Source organism: Melanotaenia boesemani, chromosome 23 (genome assembly GCF_017639745.1).
Source record: "Melanotaenia boesemani isolate fMelBoe1 chromosome 23, fMelBoe1.pri, whole genome shotgun sequence".
In the NCBI taxonomy this organism is placed as follows: Eukaryota; Metazoa; Chordata; class Actinopteri; order Atheriniformes; family Melanotaeniidae; genus Melanotaenia; species Melanotaenia boesemani.
In genome coordinates this window covers 21,021,357-21,043,300 of record NC_055704.1, presented here as the reverse complement: position 1 = coordinate 21,043,300, position 21,944 = coordinate 21,021,357, and the positions used below count along the sequence as shown (strand labels likewise).

At 38.7% G+C, this 21,944-nt stretch overlaps 1 protein-coding gene across 1 annotated transcript in view; it reads right to left on the bottom strand.

The window, feature by feature from the left end:
- The window catches only part of cacna1c (calcium channel, voltage-dependent, L type, alpha 1C subunit), a 175,725-nt gene extending 154,104 nt beyond the window's left edge, over positions 1–21,621 (bottom strand). The window contains exon 1 of the mRNA XM_041977041.1: positions 21,500–21,621. Coding sequence (XP_041832975.1) covers positions 21,500–21,557 — 58 coding nt within the window. The 5' untranslated portion in view covers positions 21,558–21,621. The remainder of the gene's footprint in view (positions 1–21,499) is intronic.
- Positions 21,622–21,944: the final 323 nt, after the last annotated feature.

Here is a 21,944-nt window from a genome sequence, read left to right as displayed (position 1 = left end):
GTATATGCTGGAACTAATGTTAAAGTGCTGAAACTGTAGCTGCAGAGGTAACTGTGGAAAAGGAAAAACACTGCTATGTTGTGAAACCACTTTTATTCAGAAACCGTTTCAATCACTAAGAAAACATGGGTAGATCCTTTCTCAGCGAAGGGATCTACAGTGAATAGGAAAACATTAATCTCAAATTTAAAAAAAAGCAAATCCAGAAATACATGTTTTTTTCCCTTTTTTTTCACTGAACAGTGATTCTATTGACTTTCCTGTAATTGGTGAACACAGAGTTTCTATTATACACATCATGTAAACACACACAAGGGGAGGACATGGCAAGATTGATAATCAGCCAATGAAAGCTTTCACTCTAAGGCAATTAGATGAAGATGGGAGGAATCTATAAAGTCTAATGTCATTTTGGCTGCATTTTGGAGTTCAGAAGGCAATAGAACTGATCTTAACTGATAAAGAGGTACTCCTAATGACATTTTCAGCCCAGTCTGCTTCTTGCATATTTTACACTTATGTGCACTTTTCTGAAACTAGTCAGTGTTCGAACTTGGCCAGATGTGAACACATGCAGACAGTTTATATTAGTTGTCCAACGAAAAAAAAAAAACAGTGTTCCTGTAGCCATAAAGATTAGTGGGATATAAATCATCTGTTGTAAGCTCAACACAAGGGAAGGAAAAAGAAGACAGTGAAAAAGCTGAGGTCAAGTAAGAGAGGGATAAGAGAAGTTCTACTATAGCAAATCAATAATGAAAGTTTCACTCAAATCCTGAAGTAAATAAAAAAAAGACAACATGTCGTACAGTGAATTGAGTTCAGTTCACTGTACAACTGGAAAGTACACTATATCAGAGCTGAAAATGAAGATTAGGATGTAGCAGTGCTCAGAAACTGCAGACAGCAGCAGTGTCAGTGGAACAGAACAGAGAACAGCTGCCTGTCTTTCTCTCTCTGTCTTACATCCATAAGTGGATTTATCATTTCCAGGCCCTGACCTGTCCTCCCCAACAGGACAGCCCTGCATGGACTCAGCCCTGCAAATTAATGCTAACCCTGACCATAAAAAGTCTGTCCAAATCACGGAGCCTGTGGTATCATAGTATAGCTCTAAGGCTGTTAAACCTGTCTGGGTCTGGTAAAATCCACACCATGAACAAGGGACTGGTAATTATGTACTGCATTTTGTAGAATTTTTCTTCTTTAGTTTCCATCAGACATGATTTAATCTGAACTGGAATGCTGACACAGAAATGAGCTGCTTTAGATGTTTATTTCTGTGAAAAAAGTTCATGACAAACTATCAAGCTGAAATTTGAAATACTGCATTGTCCATAATGAGAGGATGGTTTGGTTTTGGTTTTTAAAACTTCTTCCTCACAGTGATAATTGAGCACTGCTTTTGCTTTTAGGGCACTTCACACCTCACTTTCACATCTATTTAATCAGTAGAGTTGTGTCATTATCAACCTCTTCCTGTCTTTAAAGCCCAGATGCAACAACCTATTTCATACTGTCTTTCATCGCTTTCTCTTTCTTTCTCCTTTAGCGTGACCTCCTCCATGCCTTCATTGTTATCAGTCTGCCTGACTGTTCTGTCCTTGTTTCCATCTTATGCAGTGTCATGTCTGTGTGTGTGTTTTATAGTGTATGTGTGTTTGAGTTTGTACAACACAGGCAGTCATAGGAAGCTGGGGTGATTAAGTCTGATAGCCACCAGATGCCTGACTTACCCACATTTACGTTAACATACAAGCTGTAACGTGGAAGACAGAGAGCAATGATGCACTCAGACTCTGTGTATGACAGGGCGAATAAATAAAAGGAAAAGAGACATAAAGAGGGTACGGCATGATGAGGGGGGAAAAAAGGTCCACAAAAGTGTACACTATGAATTTGCTACACTGTGTACAGTGAGTACTGGTTCTGCTCTGTTCCTGAGCTTGTTTTTTTTTTTTTGGAGCGCAAACAACACATGAGTGAAGGCAGATGACTGTCACACTTCTTCAAAATGGCTGGGATGCGTCTTCAGATCAAAGCTTTGATTGGCCCCATGCTGCAGATGTTGTTTGTTCTGTGGCATTTGTGTGTGTGCGTGTGTGTGTGTGGGTGTGTGTGTGCATGTGTGTGTGTGTGTGTATGCTGATGTTCGTTTTCCTGGACTGAGTGCACTGATTATCTGAGTCTATATCTGCATTTGTGTGCGCTCACATGGGTGCATGGGTTGTGTGTGTTCATTGGAAACTCACTATCAGTCAGCCCTATCAGATTTGGGAAGTCAACAAGCAGCTGGATTTGACTGTGGGACTGGCTGGTGTTGCTTGTCATTAAATCCTCAGGCTCGTTTAAGAGCACAAAGCTCTGGAAAAATCACAGAAAATGGCTGTGTTTTCCTCTTACGCTATATTCAGCAGAAAATGCATTTTATGACATTTACAATATAGACTTTAAAACACAATTATATAGCTAACTGTACATTTCCAGCTAAAGAACAGACTAATATTATCAATATTAAGGGATATGGCTGGTTGATGGATGTCATTGTATCCGTGACAGAGTATTGGACTACATTCTATCAGACCTGGCTTCAAAGTTAAATCAGGATTTTGGAGTGTTTTAGGACTTCATTAAAAAATAAACAATAGTAATTTATTACTGACATAACAATTAATACCTTTTACTTAGTGGCACCTTTTGGGCTGGTTCTGTGTGCCTGGTTTTCTCCACACACTGATGGAAACTGTGTGGCCAAATATTTCCTTTTGTTTCATTATATTTGTTGCATTATAATGTTTCATTGTACTGAAGGCCTGAGAGTAATTCAGGTGTCTTTTGGCAAGCTCCCAGCATGCTGTCCATGGGCCTTTAACTCAGGAATGACTTCTGTATTGCCCTTCTGCAAAGTTTTCCAATCTCCACAAAAACCCCTCACTTTAATATGACTCACAGTCATATTAATTCCATATGTCATCCATTTGAGAATGATACAGAACTCTCTGCTTCTGGAAATTTTAAATGCAGCAGAATTTTCTTGCATCCCATCTAGCAGTTCTACAGAAAGTTTTCACTTAGTGACGGCTGAATTTTCTCTTGGGCATGGAACATTGACAATGAGACCTCATAATGTTTAATGAATTGAATTAAATGCACATTAGTTAAATCCTGCATGAACCACCAATAGATACTATGAGGTGGTGGGTAAGTTGTTTAGGAGGGCTTTAAACTCTTTGCTTTGTCATTGTGCACTATAATGTTTAGATGAATCAAGAGAAAGTAACAACTGAAGTTAAAATAATGAAAGGTTTCTGTGTACAAATACTAGTCTAGTATTTATTTCAATTTAGCCTTTCTCAAAAACACAGTTTCCTTTTAAACTGTTCAGCAATTGTGACCTGACTACCATGAAAACCAAAAGCCTGTATGAGCCGCCTGCTGTTGGAAAGTATTAATGATGGAAGACAACACGATTTCTGACCAGAAATTAGAAAAATTTCTTTGATGGCTTTATGAATACACCACACTTGTTGCAGCTAATCACAACTTATGTGCAAAGCCATTTTTATTATTTTTTTAAGTGACTGAAACCTTCAAGCTCCCACAGTGAGAATGCTTTCAAGGCAATTACCCACTGAAAATAATATTCAGGTAAATCAGGTACCATCCCACCTGAGCAAAGCACCTTTCAAACCAGTCCACCAAGTTCTTCAGCATCTGTGCTGCAATCAACCTCACTGCTAATAACACTTAGCAACCTGCTGTCACACTGAGGTGGTTACACAGGCAATTATTAGAATTAGCTAAAGTAAAATGTGGATAAATGTGGATGTGCTGCTGGATTTTTGTCAGTACAAGTAAAAATGAATAAATTCAGTGACAGCAAGAAACTAATCAATATGAAGCTATTAAAGGCTGAATAATCAGGATTTTTCTGTAAAACTAATTTAAAATGTTCTCATTTGTTGCGAGGGATAAAAGGAAGTTTACCTATAAACAATCTGTCTCTCTACATTAACAATGTTTTTCTCAAGTTTTTCTCCTTTCAAAATAAGAGTTAAGTGACAGAATAACTTCGGTGCACTGTGTAGTTCTTTCCTACTTCCTGGTTCCTTAACCAATCATATGCAACTTCCCATGGTTGCCAAACAACAGCCAGGGTTTGGTATTTTATGTTGGCAAAAGAGCAGCAGCGTGCAGGTATGGAAGGTAGTAAAAGAAGCAGACCAAAGTTTCAGAAAAAAAAGCAAACGGAATAAAATGAGGATCAATATTGGAGAATCTTTTGCCAGGTGGAGAAGTCTGAAAGACCAAATTAATTTTAAGATGGCGGCAGAACTGGCAAAGTTTCTCTTCGACAGGTAAACACTGGAATTTTACTTATATTAACCAAAACGTTTATCTTGATTTACAAAGATTTTAGTCTAATTTATTTTTCGGCCCTCATTAAATTCATTTGTGTGACTGTATGGATGTATTAGTGGAGTAAATTGGTGGCCTGTTATTTTACAACAACAAATGTAATGATGTTTTGGCCAAGTGAATAGTGTGTTTGTCATTACAAATTTATGAAATTACTATCAAATTAATTTATTAAGTGAGACTAAGGGAAAACGGCCACTGAGTGACATTTGTTGATTAATGTAGCGTTTGTTTACGCTCTATTTTATGCTAACGTAAATTAGCGCGTGACATTAGCACTAGCATTGCAAAGCATAGCAACTTACTGTGTGTGAATCATCTTCACTCATCATCTTGATGTTCACTGGTGCTATGTTCTCCATCCTTTATAGACTGTATATAAAAGAGCTGTCATCTCACAAACCGGCAACCTGCGCAAAAGTCTGAGGATGAGGGGGGGAGGGAGGAAGAATGCTCAGATGTTTTTCTTTTACGACTGCAGTTCTGATTTGAAACACTAGGTGTCAATGCTACTTATTTTGCCTTTTATAAAGGACATTATACAGGGTGTACCCTGCCTCTCCAGCTCCCCCTGAATTGAAATAAGCGGTTTAGAAAATAGATGAATGGATATTTTGCTATTTTTTATCAATACAGTGTGACCGAATGTTTATTTAATACTTTTGATATCTATAATTCCATTTAACCTCTTCAGTGGGAATCAGTTCATACGCTTTTGGTCTATTCAATTTTGAAGGTTTTGCAGAGACATTCATGTAGGGCATGTGTCTGACAGAAGCAGGTAAAGGTGTTGGTAGCTTTGTTAGAAGGCAGTATGTAGCTTCCTGCTCTGTTAACAGAAACTGCCAGGAAGTTACAAATCACTTGTAGCAATAGGAACAGCACAGAAAAGCTTCTAATGCCTCTGAAATAAGGAGAAAGACAAGATTGAAAACGCTACATAAACTTTTAGCAATCCTCTCAGATCTAAAACTTTTCATAAAGAAAAAAAAACTATCAAACCCTCATTCAGTTGCTTATTAACTAGAACTGATTCTGTCTAAATTGGCAGGTCATGTAAGTTGATGTTGCCTCTTGAGACTCTCCCAGTGGAAACACATCTACACATATAAATTCCCAGATGCATCATCTAATCACAGAGCAACAAACTGATGAGAGAACATTATGTGCAAGACACACAAATGTCTGTCTGCTTATTAGTGGGTATGAGAAACGCTGTGTACTCATGCTTGCTGTTGGTCATATAAACGTATTACTCTGAGTGCACACGTGTGTGAGAGATGAGCGGTGCAACATGGCTCATTGTGTCAGCGTTAATAACCCAACACTCATAACTCAAATAGAATATTGATAGAGATGAAAATGGCCCCAAGCAGATCTACGGTTCATTAGTGAAGCCTAAAGAAGACGGAAACAGGAGAGCTCACAGCAGTTAGAGCAGGGTGAGAGGGAAAAAGGATGAGAAGTAGGTGACAGTGGTGGTTTTGAGACTGGTAAAAAATTCCATGTAGACAGATGCCTGGTAAGGACCTTTTAGTGTCACATTTTATTACACAGTACCATTGTAGAAGCATATTTCAGCATGAAGGGTAGTGCAATTGACTCCACTGTGAAGCCATCTTGAAAATGCCCCCAGGACAGCTTTGTTAGGTTAACAAGACCTTTAACAAAAACAATAGGCAGGTTTAGGGATGTTGTCATAAAATAAGGTGCAAAAATACTTTTCCCCCACCTCTGTACTTGCAGTGCACATGCAATAAGAGATTACAACTGGCTTATTGTACTGTACTGGCATAACAAATGGTTGTTTGGGGGCTGAATACAAATCATATAATCACCACTGCAATGAAATCTGCTCTGGGTTTCTGTTTTGTAGGCATGTTTATGGTGTTATCACTGTCACCATGGCAACCAAGAAAATGGAGGAGTGCCTGTAAACATGCAGCTTTAACTTAGTTGACTATTTTTTGTTTTTGTTATGTTTTTGTTAACTGCTAATTATTCTATTTCTGACAAAATAGAAAAGAAACTTGTGAATTGGGGTAAAAACTGCAATAAAATATATTGTTGTACTCATCAGTGAATGAAAACAAGACAAAATACAAACAGATTTAATTTAGTTGTGTGGAAATGTGGGACAAGTTGGGAAGAAATCAGATCAGACTTAATCCCTATGTAATGTACGAAGGAAGTCACACATATTTATTGAACTAGCTCCCATTAACTCTAATGAAACCAAGGCAATACATTTTAATACCTGGGAGAAGGACAAGAACTGACATATGGAGACATTTCATATTTAATATAAAGTAAAACAAGATGCTGTGCAAACCATTTGTCTGGTAAAAATGCAGGAAATTTGAGACAACATTTGCACATCAGCCACACTAAACACCATTCAAACATAAACAAGCAACTGCTCACATTATATCATGTGCAATGTGTGCTTTTACAAGGCTGCGAACATAAAGATGCTTCAGCTGTCATGTTAATGTTGTTAGTTAAAGAAGTAAATTACCCATTAATCTGGAGTGAAAAACAACAACTGGCACAATTTATTAAATGTGCCACAATTAAATAAATGTAACAGGTCTAAACTGCCTACTCACTGTAACCACTAAACTGCAAATTTACTCTGCCATTCATCCATTTCTGTATTTTCCTATGTTCTCTTAGTGCAATTTGTATGTTGTTTTATTCCTGATTGCCTTTTTTATATGTTGTTTTTAGTGTTTTTAGTGAGATAAATGTATTATTATTATTAATACTAGAGAAAAAAAAGATTTTGTAAAACATTTTATTATTTTCATTCCTGTCATAGTTACACAATATTTCAGATGCTATCAGTGGAAGAAAGTATGAAGTATGAAGAGTGCTGCTAATCAAAAGGATTAGACCGAAAACCTCAAAAAGGTGGTCGGAAGGATGTGGAATAGATAAAGATGAGAGGAAATCATTTCAGATTGGATGTGGTTAGTAAGAGCTTTTAGAAACCAAAGGCTATTGAATCACTCAATGCATAACTGGCCATGAAATAGTTCCAGTAACAAACAGAAAAACACTTATGTCATTCTTTCCTCACAAAGTGGTAATCCATTGCATTAGACTGAGGTGACCCTACAGTTTGAGCTGTACGCCTACATATACTGCTGGTAGTGGACGATCATTGAGGATGCTAGAATTCCAATAAATCAGCAAGGAAATAAAATCTTACTCCTCTTCTCTATGCTCCATCTCATCTGTGTCCCCACTGTACCTTATCCCCTCTTTCCCTGTCTCTGTTGGAACAGAGTGTTTGTTTAATGTGGCGTTGTCATGGTTACCTGTCTGCCACATTGAGGTAATGTTGTTAATCATCAACTTTATCACGCTGCGACCTGGATGCACGCATGCGGAAGAGCAACCATGACATTTTGCACTGCTGAAAACAGTGCAGGGAGGTGCACTTAAAGACATTAAACAGTCACAGTGAGGAGGGTGAGGTGTAGATTCCTCAAAATGAGACTGTCTTCTCATCCAAAAAACAAACAAGCAAAAAAACAACAATATCTTCTGCAAGTGCTCTGCTTATTCCTCTTTTTATCCATCCATCTCTCTTCACGAGCTTACTGAATCCCTTTTGGTTGACATGACAACAGACAGGCAATGTCGCGCCTCCTGTTCTGATGACATCACTACAGGCGCCAAGCCAATCACCCCAAAACCTTTTTTTATCGTCTTCTTTTTCTCTCTCTCCCTCTTTCTCTTTCTCCAGGACATATTGATCTGGAATACAAATCACAGATGCGATGAGAAGACACACCAGTTTAAAAGGTAGAGAGGTGGAGAGGGGTGGTGAAAAAAAGAGATGGAGTTGAGGAAGAGAAGAAATGAATGCAAGGAGAAAGAAGGATAAAGACAAATAGGCTCACTTATATCTGAACTACTACCACACCCATATTATGTCTCATCAGTTTTCTGTGTGTTTTCATACTCAGGTACTTTGATATAAACCACAGACACATACATGTAGAATTAATTTGGGGCAAGCAGAAAGGCTCACCTGAAAATGGTTTGGATTGGTGAGTGTGATTGCAACATGGGAATTTATTTTCCATTGGAGATAATGCAAAAATAATTTATGATAAATCTGCAACAGTCTTTCACATAAACTATAAATACATTTCAAAATTAGTGGGTATGTCTTGTGCTGAAACACAAACCCAGTCACTGAAGGGAACAGCAGAGATAAGAAATTGTGCATTTGCTTCATCAACTGCATAGTCACAACACAGCAACCATGGCTGCAATACAAGGTTGTAGAGGTGGTGGTGGTCTGGTGGAGGTTATGGGTCTTTTGTTCTGGAAACAGGAGTTAACTCCCTCTGTTTAAAACCATTTTGTTCTTGTTGCATATCCTATTTTCTTTGTTACATTTAAAAACTGTTATGGTTTTGGCAACTCAGCGTTACCTGAGCAACAATCTATCACCCTGGTAACCAGTAACGAACACTTTTAGCACTATTTCTGGTGAATTTTGGACATTTCTAAGAGAGTAGGTGGTACCAGCAGACCTTAAACAGTTAAACCCTCTCCAGCTTCTGGACCTGGTTATAAATGCAGCTTTGCAAATGGAAACAGACACACACACACACACACACACTGTAAAAGGAGTCCTGTAACAAGCCTGTTTTAGCCATTATAACTCCAGAGTGTGAAAGTGAGTCTGGTCTTTTGGGAAGTGGACTGCTCTGTACAGACATACACACTAACTCTCTCACACACACGGACACACTTGCACAGACACACACATATATACAGTATGGTCTGTGGGGAAGTGGTCCATGGAGCACGCACATCAAGAATGACCTAGATAGACGGGATGGCAGGGGACACACACACCATCCTCTCCTCCTCTCCGCACATAGACAGTCAAGGACACTCTCATGGCCTATATAGTTGGGTCATTTCGTATCAGAACACCTTACTTCCATCTTAATATAAAAAGAAAGGAGGATGAGGATAAGATGGCACACAACAAGTAGTGGGGAGTTGGAAATGAAACTAAAGCTATTCAGAAGAGCCATTGAAATTATTATTATTTCATTTTCTCAAGTCTGACTATTCGATTGATAATTTAACAGCTGTTTCATCATCACTGCTGTTCTGGAGTTAGAGGTGACCATATTTGGATAAGAAGGGGATGCTGGACACCTTAAGAATCCTTTAAAAGTCTAAATGCTTACTTATTTATTTTCACACTGTCTGCCAGTCTTTTACATGGAGACATTAACTGATTGAAACTGATACATTAGATCAGTATTAATCAGGCTACATGTTAGACAACTCATCAATGGATTCCAGTGCTGACTTACAATGAATAGATGGTAGCACAAGGTTTATTAAAAAAAAACAAAAAAACTTTGTACTAACAAGGTACTGAAAAGGAGATCACTTCACGTTGACACAATTTTTCAAGTTTGATGAGACAGATTAGACAGAAAAATAGGAATACAGAACAGTAACGTAGATGTAAAATCACACTGTAAACTTAATCTCTGATTTTCAAAGTTATACTTAGAAGGAGCTTGTTGCCATGGATACTATTTAACACAGCCAGTAATCACGGCATCTTTATCAAATTAATACAGGTCAAATCTGTAATGCTGTGTTTTATTTAAGGTTGTCTGCTCTGATTTTGAAGGGTCATTCCAACAATTAAACTCATAGATGAGCCATGAAATTGTGAGTTATTGAGGACTTCATGCAATATTTCTGCAAATAACTGTGGAAAGGAATTCAAACTTGAACTTGTAGTGTTACATAAAATGGCTTGTCATGAGGGGCAGTCACAGATAAGCACAGTACAGAATTACTTAAACATGTCTTTATCATGCATTGCTTGTCATACCTTGAGTGTTTCTAAACTTTTCCACAAGGAGATATGGTAGAATGCAAAAATGTACCAACTCTGATAAATGTAAACCAGCTCTTTGGAGACATCTTTGTTGGCAACAGCATTATATGAAACAAGATGGCATCTTTAGACCAGCTGCCCTTTGCTCACTCATGCTGAGGTGTTACTTAACCTTTTCAGTCTGTTTGTGGAGCTGCATAGTAGGAAAAGCAACACAGTGTCTTGTGCCCCTGGCTACACAACAGGTTTTTCTAACCCATGAGTCTTAGCTGCAAGAGGGGATCTGACAGCTTTCGGCCCAAGACAGACAAATACGCACATAGAAGAAAATGCCCCCAGTATATGCACATTTACACACACCCAGAGGCAGGAAAACACACACACACTCATACAAACAAACACACAGAAAGCGAGTGAGAAGGATGCATCACTCTTCTCTTCATTTAATCTGTCTTGCCTGGGTGCTGTCACCCAGCAGGGTGACGCTCACAGCGTGGCGTGTGTGTGAGTATGTGTGTTGGTGTGTTTATGAGTGTTTATGTGTGTGGGCCTCCTTCTCTGTGGTGCAGCTATTCATCCATGACAAGCCCACCACAGGCCTGACTAACGAGACTGCTGGAACTGAGAACCTGCGAAAAACACGAGTGTACATCCTTTGTGCTTTAAACCTCACTTTCTAAGAGATAACCACGTCAAAAAAAAAATAAATAAATAAATAAAATAAAAATGGAAAGCTTCTGCAAGATTCATGCTCTTACTAGTGAGGAGACCTTCATGTCACGGGTTGTTAAGAGAGCTGTATGTGATGTTCTCACACGCAGAGAAAGAACATTTTGCATCAATACAAGCTGCTTATATTGTGCCAGAATTGTCCAACCATTTTGTACAATCAGCAGGAATCTATCAGGAGCAAGGGACCCAGCTCTTTATCTTTAACAAAACCTTTTAATCTATGCTTTGCACAGCCAGGTCAGTGTTAGATACATAAACGCACATACATGTGCACAAAAAGGGTTGTGAAAAAGTTGGTGGCATCCCTTCAGAAAATCCTGAGGGTGACTCCTTCCCCTCTGTACATTTATTCCCTCTGCGACTCTTCTTACAACTAGGTGATACTCTAAGTCGTGTGGCTGGTGACTTTGCTGTGTGCCTCTCAAGAAGAATATGCATGGACCACTGCTGGTGCGTGTAATGTATCATTGTGTATTTGAAAAGGTAGGTTTAGTACCAGTTGTAATGAGGACAGGGGTCTCAGCGTCTCGGCTGACCTTTATCCCCAGAAGCCTGACTGTAAAAGTGGAACGAAAGGCAAGGCTGCTCTTGTACTTTAGATTCACTCAGACTTACTTTCACTGTATGTAAACTGTAGAAGCTTCATGCCTTTTTTGCTCAAGGACAACACAGACGATGACTCACTGTAAAACTTAAAATCTCTTATTAAGCCGCCACTTGCAGACAGCATTTACAATGGTTCTACAAGTATTTAAAACAAAAGATATAAATGCCATTCTTTCAATATAGATTTAGTTCTTACAGGTTTATGTTGTCCGGTATTGACTTGCTTTCTTATGTTACTCATTAAAATTGTTAAAATGCATGGCCATCATGCTGATTTACTGATTTGCATTTTTCTACTCCCTTCCACTCCACAATTGTTTACTTTTCTACAGCCCTCTCGCCCTCCAAGAGACTCCCATTCAAAAAGGATCAGCTACATTCATGAAATACCTAGTGAGTAATGTCACAGAAGTGAGTCACTCCTTCTGGTTACCATGCTCATGGCCCTTCTGAAAATATTTTCTATGGCCATAGCCTAACACAAGCACTGATTGAAAAACAAACCCATTGATCTATTCTTTATGACTGAAGCCTCATTTCTCCAACCAAATTTCAAAGTAAAACTTGTGCACAGCATATTTGTACATGAGAGTGTGAGTGGATGTTTATTCCTGAATAATGTAACAATAATATTGAATTGTATGGTGCAAAGCATGTGCCTGCTATAGCATCTGCATTTATTGTTTTTCTTCTCATAAAATTCAGTTTTCCTTTGAAATCTTAGAGTTTCTTAAAGTTGGGTAAGCAGTAAGCAGTGACTAAAAAATCCACAAATACAGGGAAATGTGACCAAAGTAAGACACGTTTTAGGCAAATCAAAATTCAGTCTTAATAATAGCCCAAATACTGTGGATACGGTACACATTTATACACATTAACCTAAAAACCTAAGAACATAGACCATGTTCTTACTACAAGATTCTGGGTTCTGCTTTAAGTAAATATGGAATTTTCTGCTAAATTTAGAACAGCATTGTTTTTTCATAGCATCACTGTTTTGGCCAGATTGGCCTCACTGTTTAATCTTTGTTGAACAAAAGTGATGTCATACAAATCCAATCGAGATTTAGTGATAATTAAATCAAAGTCTGAAGACAGTTGTGGAGTTGTTTGCACATGTTGCCAGGTGAAATGCCATACAAAACCAAGTGCCCAGCCTGGATTAAACACATTAGCTGAGAGCTATGCTCAACTTTCAGTCCTGTTGAAGACAACATGCTGCAACCCAAGTTTTGAGGGACTTTTAGGCCATTTAGCAAATTAAGCTGTCGTGTTTCAGTTTCAAAAGTCTTTTATTGACTGGACCCAGCAAAAAAAAAAACTCTGATTTATGTAACGATAGCTGTAAAAAATGCATAGCAAGTTGATCATCTTCAATTAAGAGGAATGACTGTTAACACAAAAATTATATTTTTTCCTCATCTTACTGGAAAAAAAACAAACAAAAAATTAATTTTTACTTTAAAATGTTGGGATTTTCATCTGGTTAGAGCTCTTCTTTAACGAGAGTGCATCTTTTTGATAAATAGCGGACACCCTTTTGACAAATTGACATGTGTCAAGTTAGCTGAGTGCCATTAACACAGAATGGATGAGTCTAAGGCAGAACGTACAAGTTTATGTTGCTGCGCGTTTAAAACATCTCCATCATCTACGCTGAACATCTCCCTCTCTATTCTTCCTGTGTGGTTATTTAAACCCAGCTCACTGAGATTTATTGTTGCAAAACTGATGTCAAAGAGCTGAACTTCATGTGCAACCAAAACCTGCTCTTGCACACACGGGGTAGGAAGAAAAAAATAAGTATAAGTAGATAAACCTCAAGGACTAGCATGCATCTCATCTATAAAAGAGCATTCAGCACATATGAAATGATACTTATAAAGCTGTCCAATGCCTTGCTTGATATGGTACTCAGCTATACTATTTCAGTTATTTCAGTCTGAAATATAATGGATCAAAAAGCTGAATAACAAGCTGAAAGGAAGCATTGTGTTCTCAGACATGATGCATGCATGTAATGACTGACAAAAGTGCAAAGCCCTGCTATTTTAATTACAACTGAACTGTATTATTCTTTAATATTAAGGTAAATTTACAGTTATTCTAAGGCTATGCACTGGAATGCATCAATGCATCCATCTACCCATTTTCTATACCTGCTTACTCTATTTAACCCAGGTGCTATCGGGCGTGACACAGGATACACCCTGGATTGGTGTCACACTCCTCGAGTCAATAAAAAATATCAGCTAACCTAACATACCTATTTTTGGACTGTGAGAGGAAGCCGGACTGCCTGGAGAGATATACTAGGATGCACTTTTTGTTTGTTTATTTGAATGTCAGTAAATCCCTTCTTTTTAATATTTGAATTCTACTCATATTAGATGTTGAAGTTTCCATCCATCCACCTGTTTTCTGCCGCTTATCTGGAGTCAGGTCGCAAGTGAAGTATAAAGCAGATAAATTCATTTATATTAATCCAAGATAATGTAACATATAGTCACACTATCATTTACTACATGTAACCTATCATTTCTAACAGTGCTGAGCAGTTTCATATTTTGTCAAACTGCACAGCACTCTGACATTTTCAATATTAGTTGGAAACTTTAGAGCACATTAATTTCAGCTTTTTACTCTGTGCAAATGAAAAACAATTTGTGCTTGTAAGTGTATGGGTTTGTGGTTTGTCCACTTTGTGTTGTACAGAGTTTTGTGTCTGGATCTTCTAGTCTGAACTCCCCATTGGGACATTAGATGGTGTTTGGTATCTAGTGTTTCTGTGGTTAGATCTGCTGCAAATGCAAAAGGCAGATGGATGGATTAATTCACGCAGGAAAGGAAATGCATGAAAAACACTAAGTGGGTAGATGAGAAGGGTGGGGAGAAAACAAAGAGCATTACAGTATATACAGAGAAAGATGGGATACAAAAGAAAGCAGGCAAGATGGGGTAAATTAAGAAATGCATGGTGGGCATGAATAATATAGACTCCCTTCTACTCCTCTCTCTCGTCATCCTTCAGCCTGTCCTGTAACTTGGGAGAAGGATACATGTGCTTAAATGCACTTGTACAAAAATTGTTTTAGCTGTTTTTGTTCTACATGGAAGCAATGAGCAGCAAGACGAGAGTGTACAGAACAGCTCCAAAACACACACAGAGCGCATCGTAGACAAGTCATTGTGTCACATGAAACGTAGAAACATATTATAAGATTGGAATTTATATGTTAGAGTAAGTGTCTCTGGTTTTAGAAAAGTGTTTTGCTGTTTATGTAGGTATAAAACGTGTCAGTTTTGCAGCATTGCAACAGAGTCCATTGAAAACTCAGATGGTCCTGGGTCTTGAATGGACTCAGAATTTGTAGCTAGCCTTGCAAAGTGCCCAAAAAAGCATCAGAACCAGTGACAAAAGCCATATGACAGACACATTGAATGATTCTTGAATACTCAGTCTCATTGCAGAACAGCAAGTCTATCTTGCAAATGCCCCTGCTGCACCACATGCACCGGACCACAAAAATGTGAAGGTGCACAACAAGCTAAATGACAGCAAAATGCACTGACAGCAGTGACTATAAATGAAGCATTATGGCACATACACAGCCTCAAGTGGCAACAATCAGATGACTAAGGCTGTCTGCTTGTAGCCCATTTTTTGTGAAGTCATGTTAGTAAGTGGGGGTGACATTTTTTATCATGATTGCAGAACATCAACAGGACACATGAGAATTTTTATGGGGTTAATCAAACTGAGGCTGCAAAGTGATTTTATCTTTGTACATATATATAATCTGATGGGTCATGTGATGGCGGTCCACCTTTTCAATAGAGAAGGTGAATGTGTGTGTGCATACTTGTGTTAACGTGTGTTAGGGAGATGACAGACATGTCCAAAGACACATGCACATACACATACAAACTGAGGCAGCCAGTCAGGGACACATGTGGGTTACAGGGTTGCAATCAAATTGCAACTCTCTCTGATTTTAACCACACACACAGTGCTGCAGGTGTTGGCATACCCACCTGAAATGAAGACTGAGGCCCGATAGCACTAACAGCAGAGGACAGCCTCTGGATAGATTTCCGATACCCAACCAGAGGCTTAAGCAAGTCAGAGTCACAGATAATCCTCCCTCTTTCTCCTCCTTCTCCTGCGCTGTCACGTCCCTCTTTCCCCATCTCCCCTCACCTCTGTTACTCATTCTTTTTTTCTCCTGCTCCCTCTCTCCATTAGATCCTCCTTTTCTCTGAACTGGTTGCTTCCATTTCCTCCTATCTGTCCCTCTATTTGCTCACCACATCCTCGCCACCTCTCCATCTTATTCCTTATTTAATCTCCTGTAATAAAAAATCTGTTATTTTCTCCTCATATTACCCCCCCTCTTATTTCCCCTTACCCACACACCCATTCTTGCTGCATCCATGTGTTTTCTGGGCACTCAGATGGTGTTTTACGATACTAGCAGATGTTGTTGAGTCACATCCTGAAGTTAACGTCTTGACAGACCATGAGGCGCTGGTATAAACTTCTTTAATGGTGATGGGCCTTTAATTGCTAATTATAGCCTCAGATAAAGCTGCTATAACCTCACTTTGACTTTACATTTCTTTAAAAATGCATACTGTAACTATGGAAAGCTGAAGCTACAACCCCCTAAAACTTGGGATGCTATGTGAAATGTGTAAAAAAATGAATCCAGTCGCCCAGAGAGGAAGACATTGTAAGATTTAATGATTCCTTTATAGAAAAAGAATTACCATATGAAAAATAGAAAATATTGTGCAAAAAGAAACTTGCAAAAGATATTTCCTTCTCAGTATTTTAGATCATGATCACTAGCTCCAATCCCTACAATTCTTATCTCTGAGGCTAGTAGCAATCAGTAGGCTAAGGTTGTCTGAAGTGCCCTGCACTGATACAACACACATAGCTCAGGCCTTCCACCATTACAGCAAGTTTGGCTCAGCCTGTGAAAGCAGTATGCTAATCTCATCTTTGGCTCTAAAGGATGGCTTGTGAAGCCTAAAAAAACTGCAGCACCATACCAGTTTTATTACAGATCTTTCTTAGCATCTGTTTGGATACTACAAACCTGTGACTCAAATCCTGCATACTAATTCAAAGGAGAGAGTTCCCAGTTAAAATTAAACAACGTATCACACTCCTCTCTGAAGCATGCACAAAATTAACATCTACTAATCCCAGTTTCCTCAGGCAAGAAAATCAGGCGTCTTATTGCAGGGCATTGTGGCTTTTTCGAGTTGTTTGGAGTTTATAGCCAATCCTTATTGAAAAAAGTAAAGATTCAAACACACATGCAAGAAGCTTTTTTTTTTTTTTTTAACTCAAAGGTTTGGACAAACTTTCCCAGTAGCTTCAACGGGAAACTGTGTCCAAACCTTTGACTGGTACTGTAATTTCTTCTGTCTCTAGGTCTTTTGTTTTCTCTAACATGGATGAATAATACAGATGGATGGAAAGACACACATTTATTACTTTTTTTTTTTATGAAAACCTTTTTTTCAAGTGATTGAGAATGAAAATGATCAAATTGTTCTCAAAATGTGTCAAATAAAATTGTGCAGGTCAACTGGAGTTTATGTCAAATTCTTAGAAAAGGTAATGAAAGTTCTTAGGACATACATAGTTTCTGAAAACATGTTTTTTTTTCTTTCTTTCTTTCAAGGTACAGGTTTAAAACAATAATCTTCTATATTTGAGCATTTCTGCACCTTTCACTTTGCTATGACTTCATTTCAACCTGCTTATGTAACAACTGAATAATGGTGCTTAAATACTCAGATTTCCTTTGACATGCTGATGGTTAGGTCTGTTTGTTTCACTGTTTCTCTGCCATAAGGCTTCTAGTTAAATATATCTGAAAGAAATATTGATTTATTATTTATTATTTAATATTATTGATTATTATTTATTTTCTTTAAATGTGTGCCACCAGTTGATCCATTTTTACTTTCATCTTGGTTTGACACTGCATGGGTATTTTAATCAGATCTTTTGAAATGTCTTGTGTGACGCAGGTTTCCCTTATTTATCGATTGGTAAAACCATAAAATGGTAAACACGTCCATGGTTGTTACTGCGTGTCTTTTGATTTGCCTTCAATGGAATCATTTTGCATTTGAGTGAGATAAACTGGCAGGTGTCCAGCACCCCGGGTGACCATCAGAAATCAATTACCATACCTAACAGAGGCATCATCATACCTATGGCACAGTGCCCACAGGGAAAATTACTCACTGATTGCACCACTGGGGGGGGGGGGAAGGATGAATGTGCATGTGTGTGACTTTACTGCCTTGTGTACAACAATGGGTAATTCCACAGATGAGTGTATTAAGTCTGAAGCAACAGAATGTACAGTAGGAATAACAATCTACATGTGTCAGGCTGTGTTTCTGCTCATGCATGCTTGATAGACTCATAAGAGTCATAAGACTAAGACTGTGCAGACGTAGGACATCTGGTTTATTCTGAGAACATGAGCATTCAGTGCAACAGTGTGCATCATAAACTCTGATTGAATTACAGAGGAGATGTAAAGATAGGATCTAATTGATGAAGAAGTGAATGTTAAGTACCAGTGGAGAAGCTTAGGTATCAGGAAGTGTAACATAAAACTTCAGGATAATGATATCTTCTACTTCCTGCATGATGCAGGCTTTTTCTTTTGTCCTTCTTCCCTCATGGATGTGTTTGTCTTTTCTCTTTGCTCAGTTCAGAGAAAAGAGGTCATATTCAATACAGAGCAGCATATTTTAGGATGCAGGATGTTTGGTGAACACTCTGGTCTGTATAAAAACTAAACTGATCAAACTTTCCTCAGATTATTTTCTTTTTCTCTATAACTGTACTTTACAAAGATTCTGTCCTTTTTCATTTGAAGGAAATTCATTTAACTCTTTTTGACATTATATCCATTTCCCTCTTCCTCCACTTAACATCTGAAAATACAAATGCACACAAATGACAAATATAGGTGAATACGGTTGCTATGATCCAGTCCATACAAATGCAAATGCGTTGTCCTTCCCAATGTTAAGATAATTAAAATTCAACATGTAAAATAATTACTGGAGAAAATTACTACTGCGAATTTAATCTCAGAGCGTGTACATGTGTCTTGAAAAGCATCAGCAGTTGTCATACAGCTGTCAATAGACCAATAAAGACTGAACTGTCCGTGGTGCTGAAAACACCACCCAAACATGCAGCTTCAGCCTAATTTTACTCAAACTTCACAGAGTGACTTGACCTAAACAGTTAGAATAGAACTAAAGCTGGAGACTTACCAAGACTTGTTTTTACATGTTTAAAAATGCTCATCTGGACATTATTATGGTTATTATAGGTTGGTGCCAGGTTTTTGCTTCATTTTACAAGTAGATAAAAATAAGTCCAATTACTCAGAACATATAACATGCGAAAGTCTCTGTGATGTTTGAATTGATTTACTAGAGATTATTTGGGCATTAAACACAGCAAAATAGAGGGAAGTAAAAAGTTTAGAGTAGCACTGGTAATCTCAATGCTGAGCCTCAAAACCACTTTATCGTGATAATAAAGTGCTGCTATGAAGACATATCAAAATCAACCAACCCTCAAAGCCCTCTGTTTCTTCTTGTGACATCATGCAATTTCTTTGATCTGGGTATGAGTCACTGTTTACTTTCATTTACACGTTATAAAGGAATGGTGGTGATGGTGATACTAATGATATCAATGTATGGATCAAAGAACAAGCCTTGCAAGTGCAGACAAAAGGGTCCAAAGATAAAGGGGTGCCATGAACTTCACCTGCAACATGTCACTAAATATTATGCCTATGGTGCCTAATTAGAGACTACAAAAATTGACCAACTGACCACAAAGTCAAATTTCAACCACAAAAACACAACAAAAGACTTCTAGAAAGATTTTAAAAAATTACAGTAACACATGGAGAAGCATGGAGAAGAAGATGGAGACGGAAAGTACAACAGAAAAGAACAAATAGAGGTACACATTCACAAAGTAATACAAAGTTCTAATAAATTATGTTTAATGACTACTTAATGACATGAAGAAATGTAAAAAATTTACCCAAGGACACATTAGGCTGAAAAGAGATTTCAATCTACATCAAAAAGACCAAAATGACCACAAATAAAGAAAAAAAGGAGCAAAACAGTGGCAACAAAACACAAACTAACCAGAAAGTCACCATGACTACAAACAGATGCAAACTAAACATAAAAATAAACTAATAATGATTACACATTTAAAAAAAAAAAAAAGCTGGAAAAAATAAAAAATTAACCACTTTGACTCCCTTTACTCCTCTGGAGAGAGGCCTTGTATATCTTTGCACCGGGGGCTTGTTGTCTTATGACATGTCCATGAGGACATCTATCAGTCAAATTATTAAAAAATCTTCTCTGTTAATAGTCATAGATCACGGTGACATCATGGTAATCAAAGCTGCATAAGAGTTCCCCCAATCATCCCGTGTTCAAGCTGTACATCAAAACTGTACACATGAACATGCTCTTGCTTCTGTAGGTAACATCCGTGCCATCCAACAGTCTGTGGAGAGTTGTTCCGCGGTACAAACTGTTGGTAAAAGTGCCACGCTGCGACACAAATACATGTACATGCACGCACACCCACATACATACACACACACTTCGCCACCCCTCTCTTCATCCCCTGTTGCTATGGAACCTGTCGCCAAGGCAGAGATGTATGTGGTTGTGATGGAGGTGGTTGATGAGGGCGACGACGACGACGATGATGAGGGTTATGAGGATGATGATAGTGATTGAGCAAATAACCGCTTGCTGAAATGCACGGCTGAGCTGGCCATAAACCAGTGCTATGCTGGGCTTTGCTCTCTGCAACGTGGGTGGAAGAAGCGACGCGTAATACTGCGCAACACAAACAAACCCTCTCCACACCGCAAAACAGACCGCGGCGCTGGATTCTGGAGTCACTTTTTGGCGTAGCTTTAAAAACACACACACACACTTAAAAAGTCGTGATGTTGAACTTGGGTCGTGTCTCGTGCGGAACAACATACTGCCCTCGCTGCCAGTCCAAAAATATCTCATCATCAACCCAATTCTCAGCTGACAAATAAGTCCTGCAGGCCCCTTACTGCCACCTGCCATGCAGTTTCTCTCGCGTGCTGTTATTTAGGAGACCTGAGGAGATATAAACTCCTTGGCAACCATGTGTTCAGCTGTTCAACAAAAACAAAAATCGCATCTGCTATTTATTTGTCCCCTTTTACTTTTTGTTTGTTTCCAAATCGTAAAGCTGCGTGGATCCAAGATCTGTCAAAAATTATTTGCACCCCGACGCGTTTGCTTTCATTTTTCTGGAAATGTTTCTCAAATAGTAATGTTCCCGACTACAACTGCCTGTTGGCTATATACGACCACTGCCCACCTATTCGCCACAGTTCTTGGATGAACAGGCCTGTCAAACCAACAAGTGTGGACTAAACAGAGCAATAAAAAAGGCCTCATCCATATGTGGTCGCGGCTACCTGCAGCCTTGTCAAGGCACAAGTTCACTTTCTGCACAAAACTGCTCCGAGGAAGGATGTAATAAACAAATTGCACAAATTTGGAATGTGAGAACTGTATCTATCCATCTGTTGAAATAAGGAAAGAGCTAACACCCCCTTCCCCTTTCCCTCTCCCTTCCTCCCCTTTCCCTATCCCATCCCCATTTCGAGACTATCACACTCCTCCCCCGCCCTCCCTCCTTCCCTTCCGTCTTCACGCACACTTAGATGTTTGTTAGTTATTAATTAAATAGCCACTACATACCTTGATGGTTCTCAAGGGTGTCCTCCGGGATGTACATGTTTTTGCTTTCATTTACCATAAATGTAGTCCGGCGTTATCCCTATAGGTGAATGGACAGAGAGGTGAAAGCTGGAGAGGAGGAGGGAAAATACAAGAGGGGAACAAAAGCCCCCCAAAAATAAAGAAATTAAAAAAAGGGGGGGAAAGAAGAAAGAACTGTCTGGCGGACAGTTTTTTTGGGGGGGGTATTCCGTTATTTCTGTTTATGAGGAGGGTCTCTTCGGATTGAGTGAATATTACCTAATCCCCATGATGGAGGTGAAGGCGAGAAAAAAGAGGGAGCTTTCAGCGGAACCGGTTGGGAAAACGCACCGGTGCATCCCTCGGTACATCCGGGCCCTAGGCGAGAAACATGAGACCAGCACCGAGTTGAATTCAATTCACACCTTTCGCTTTTTCCTCTTTC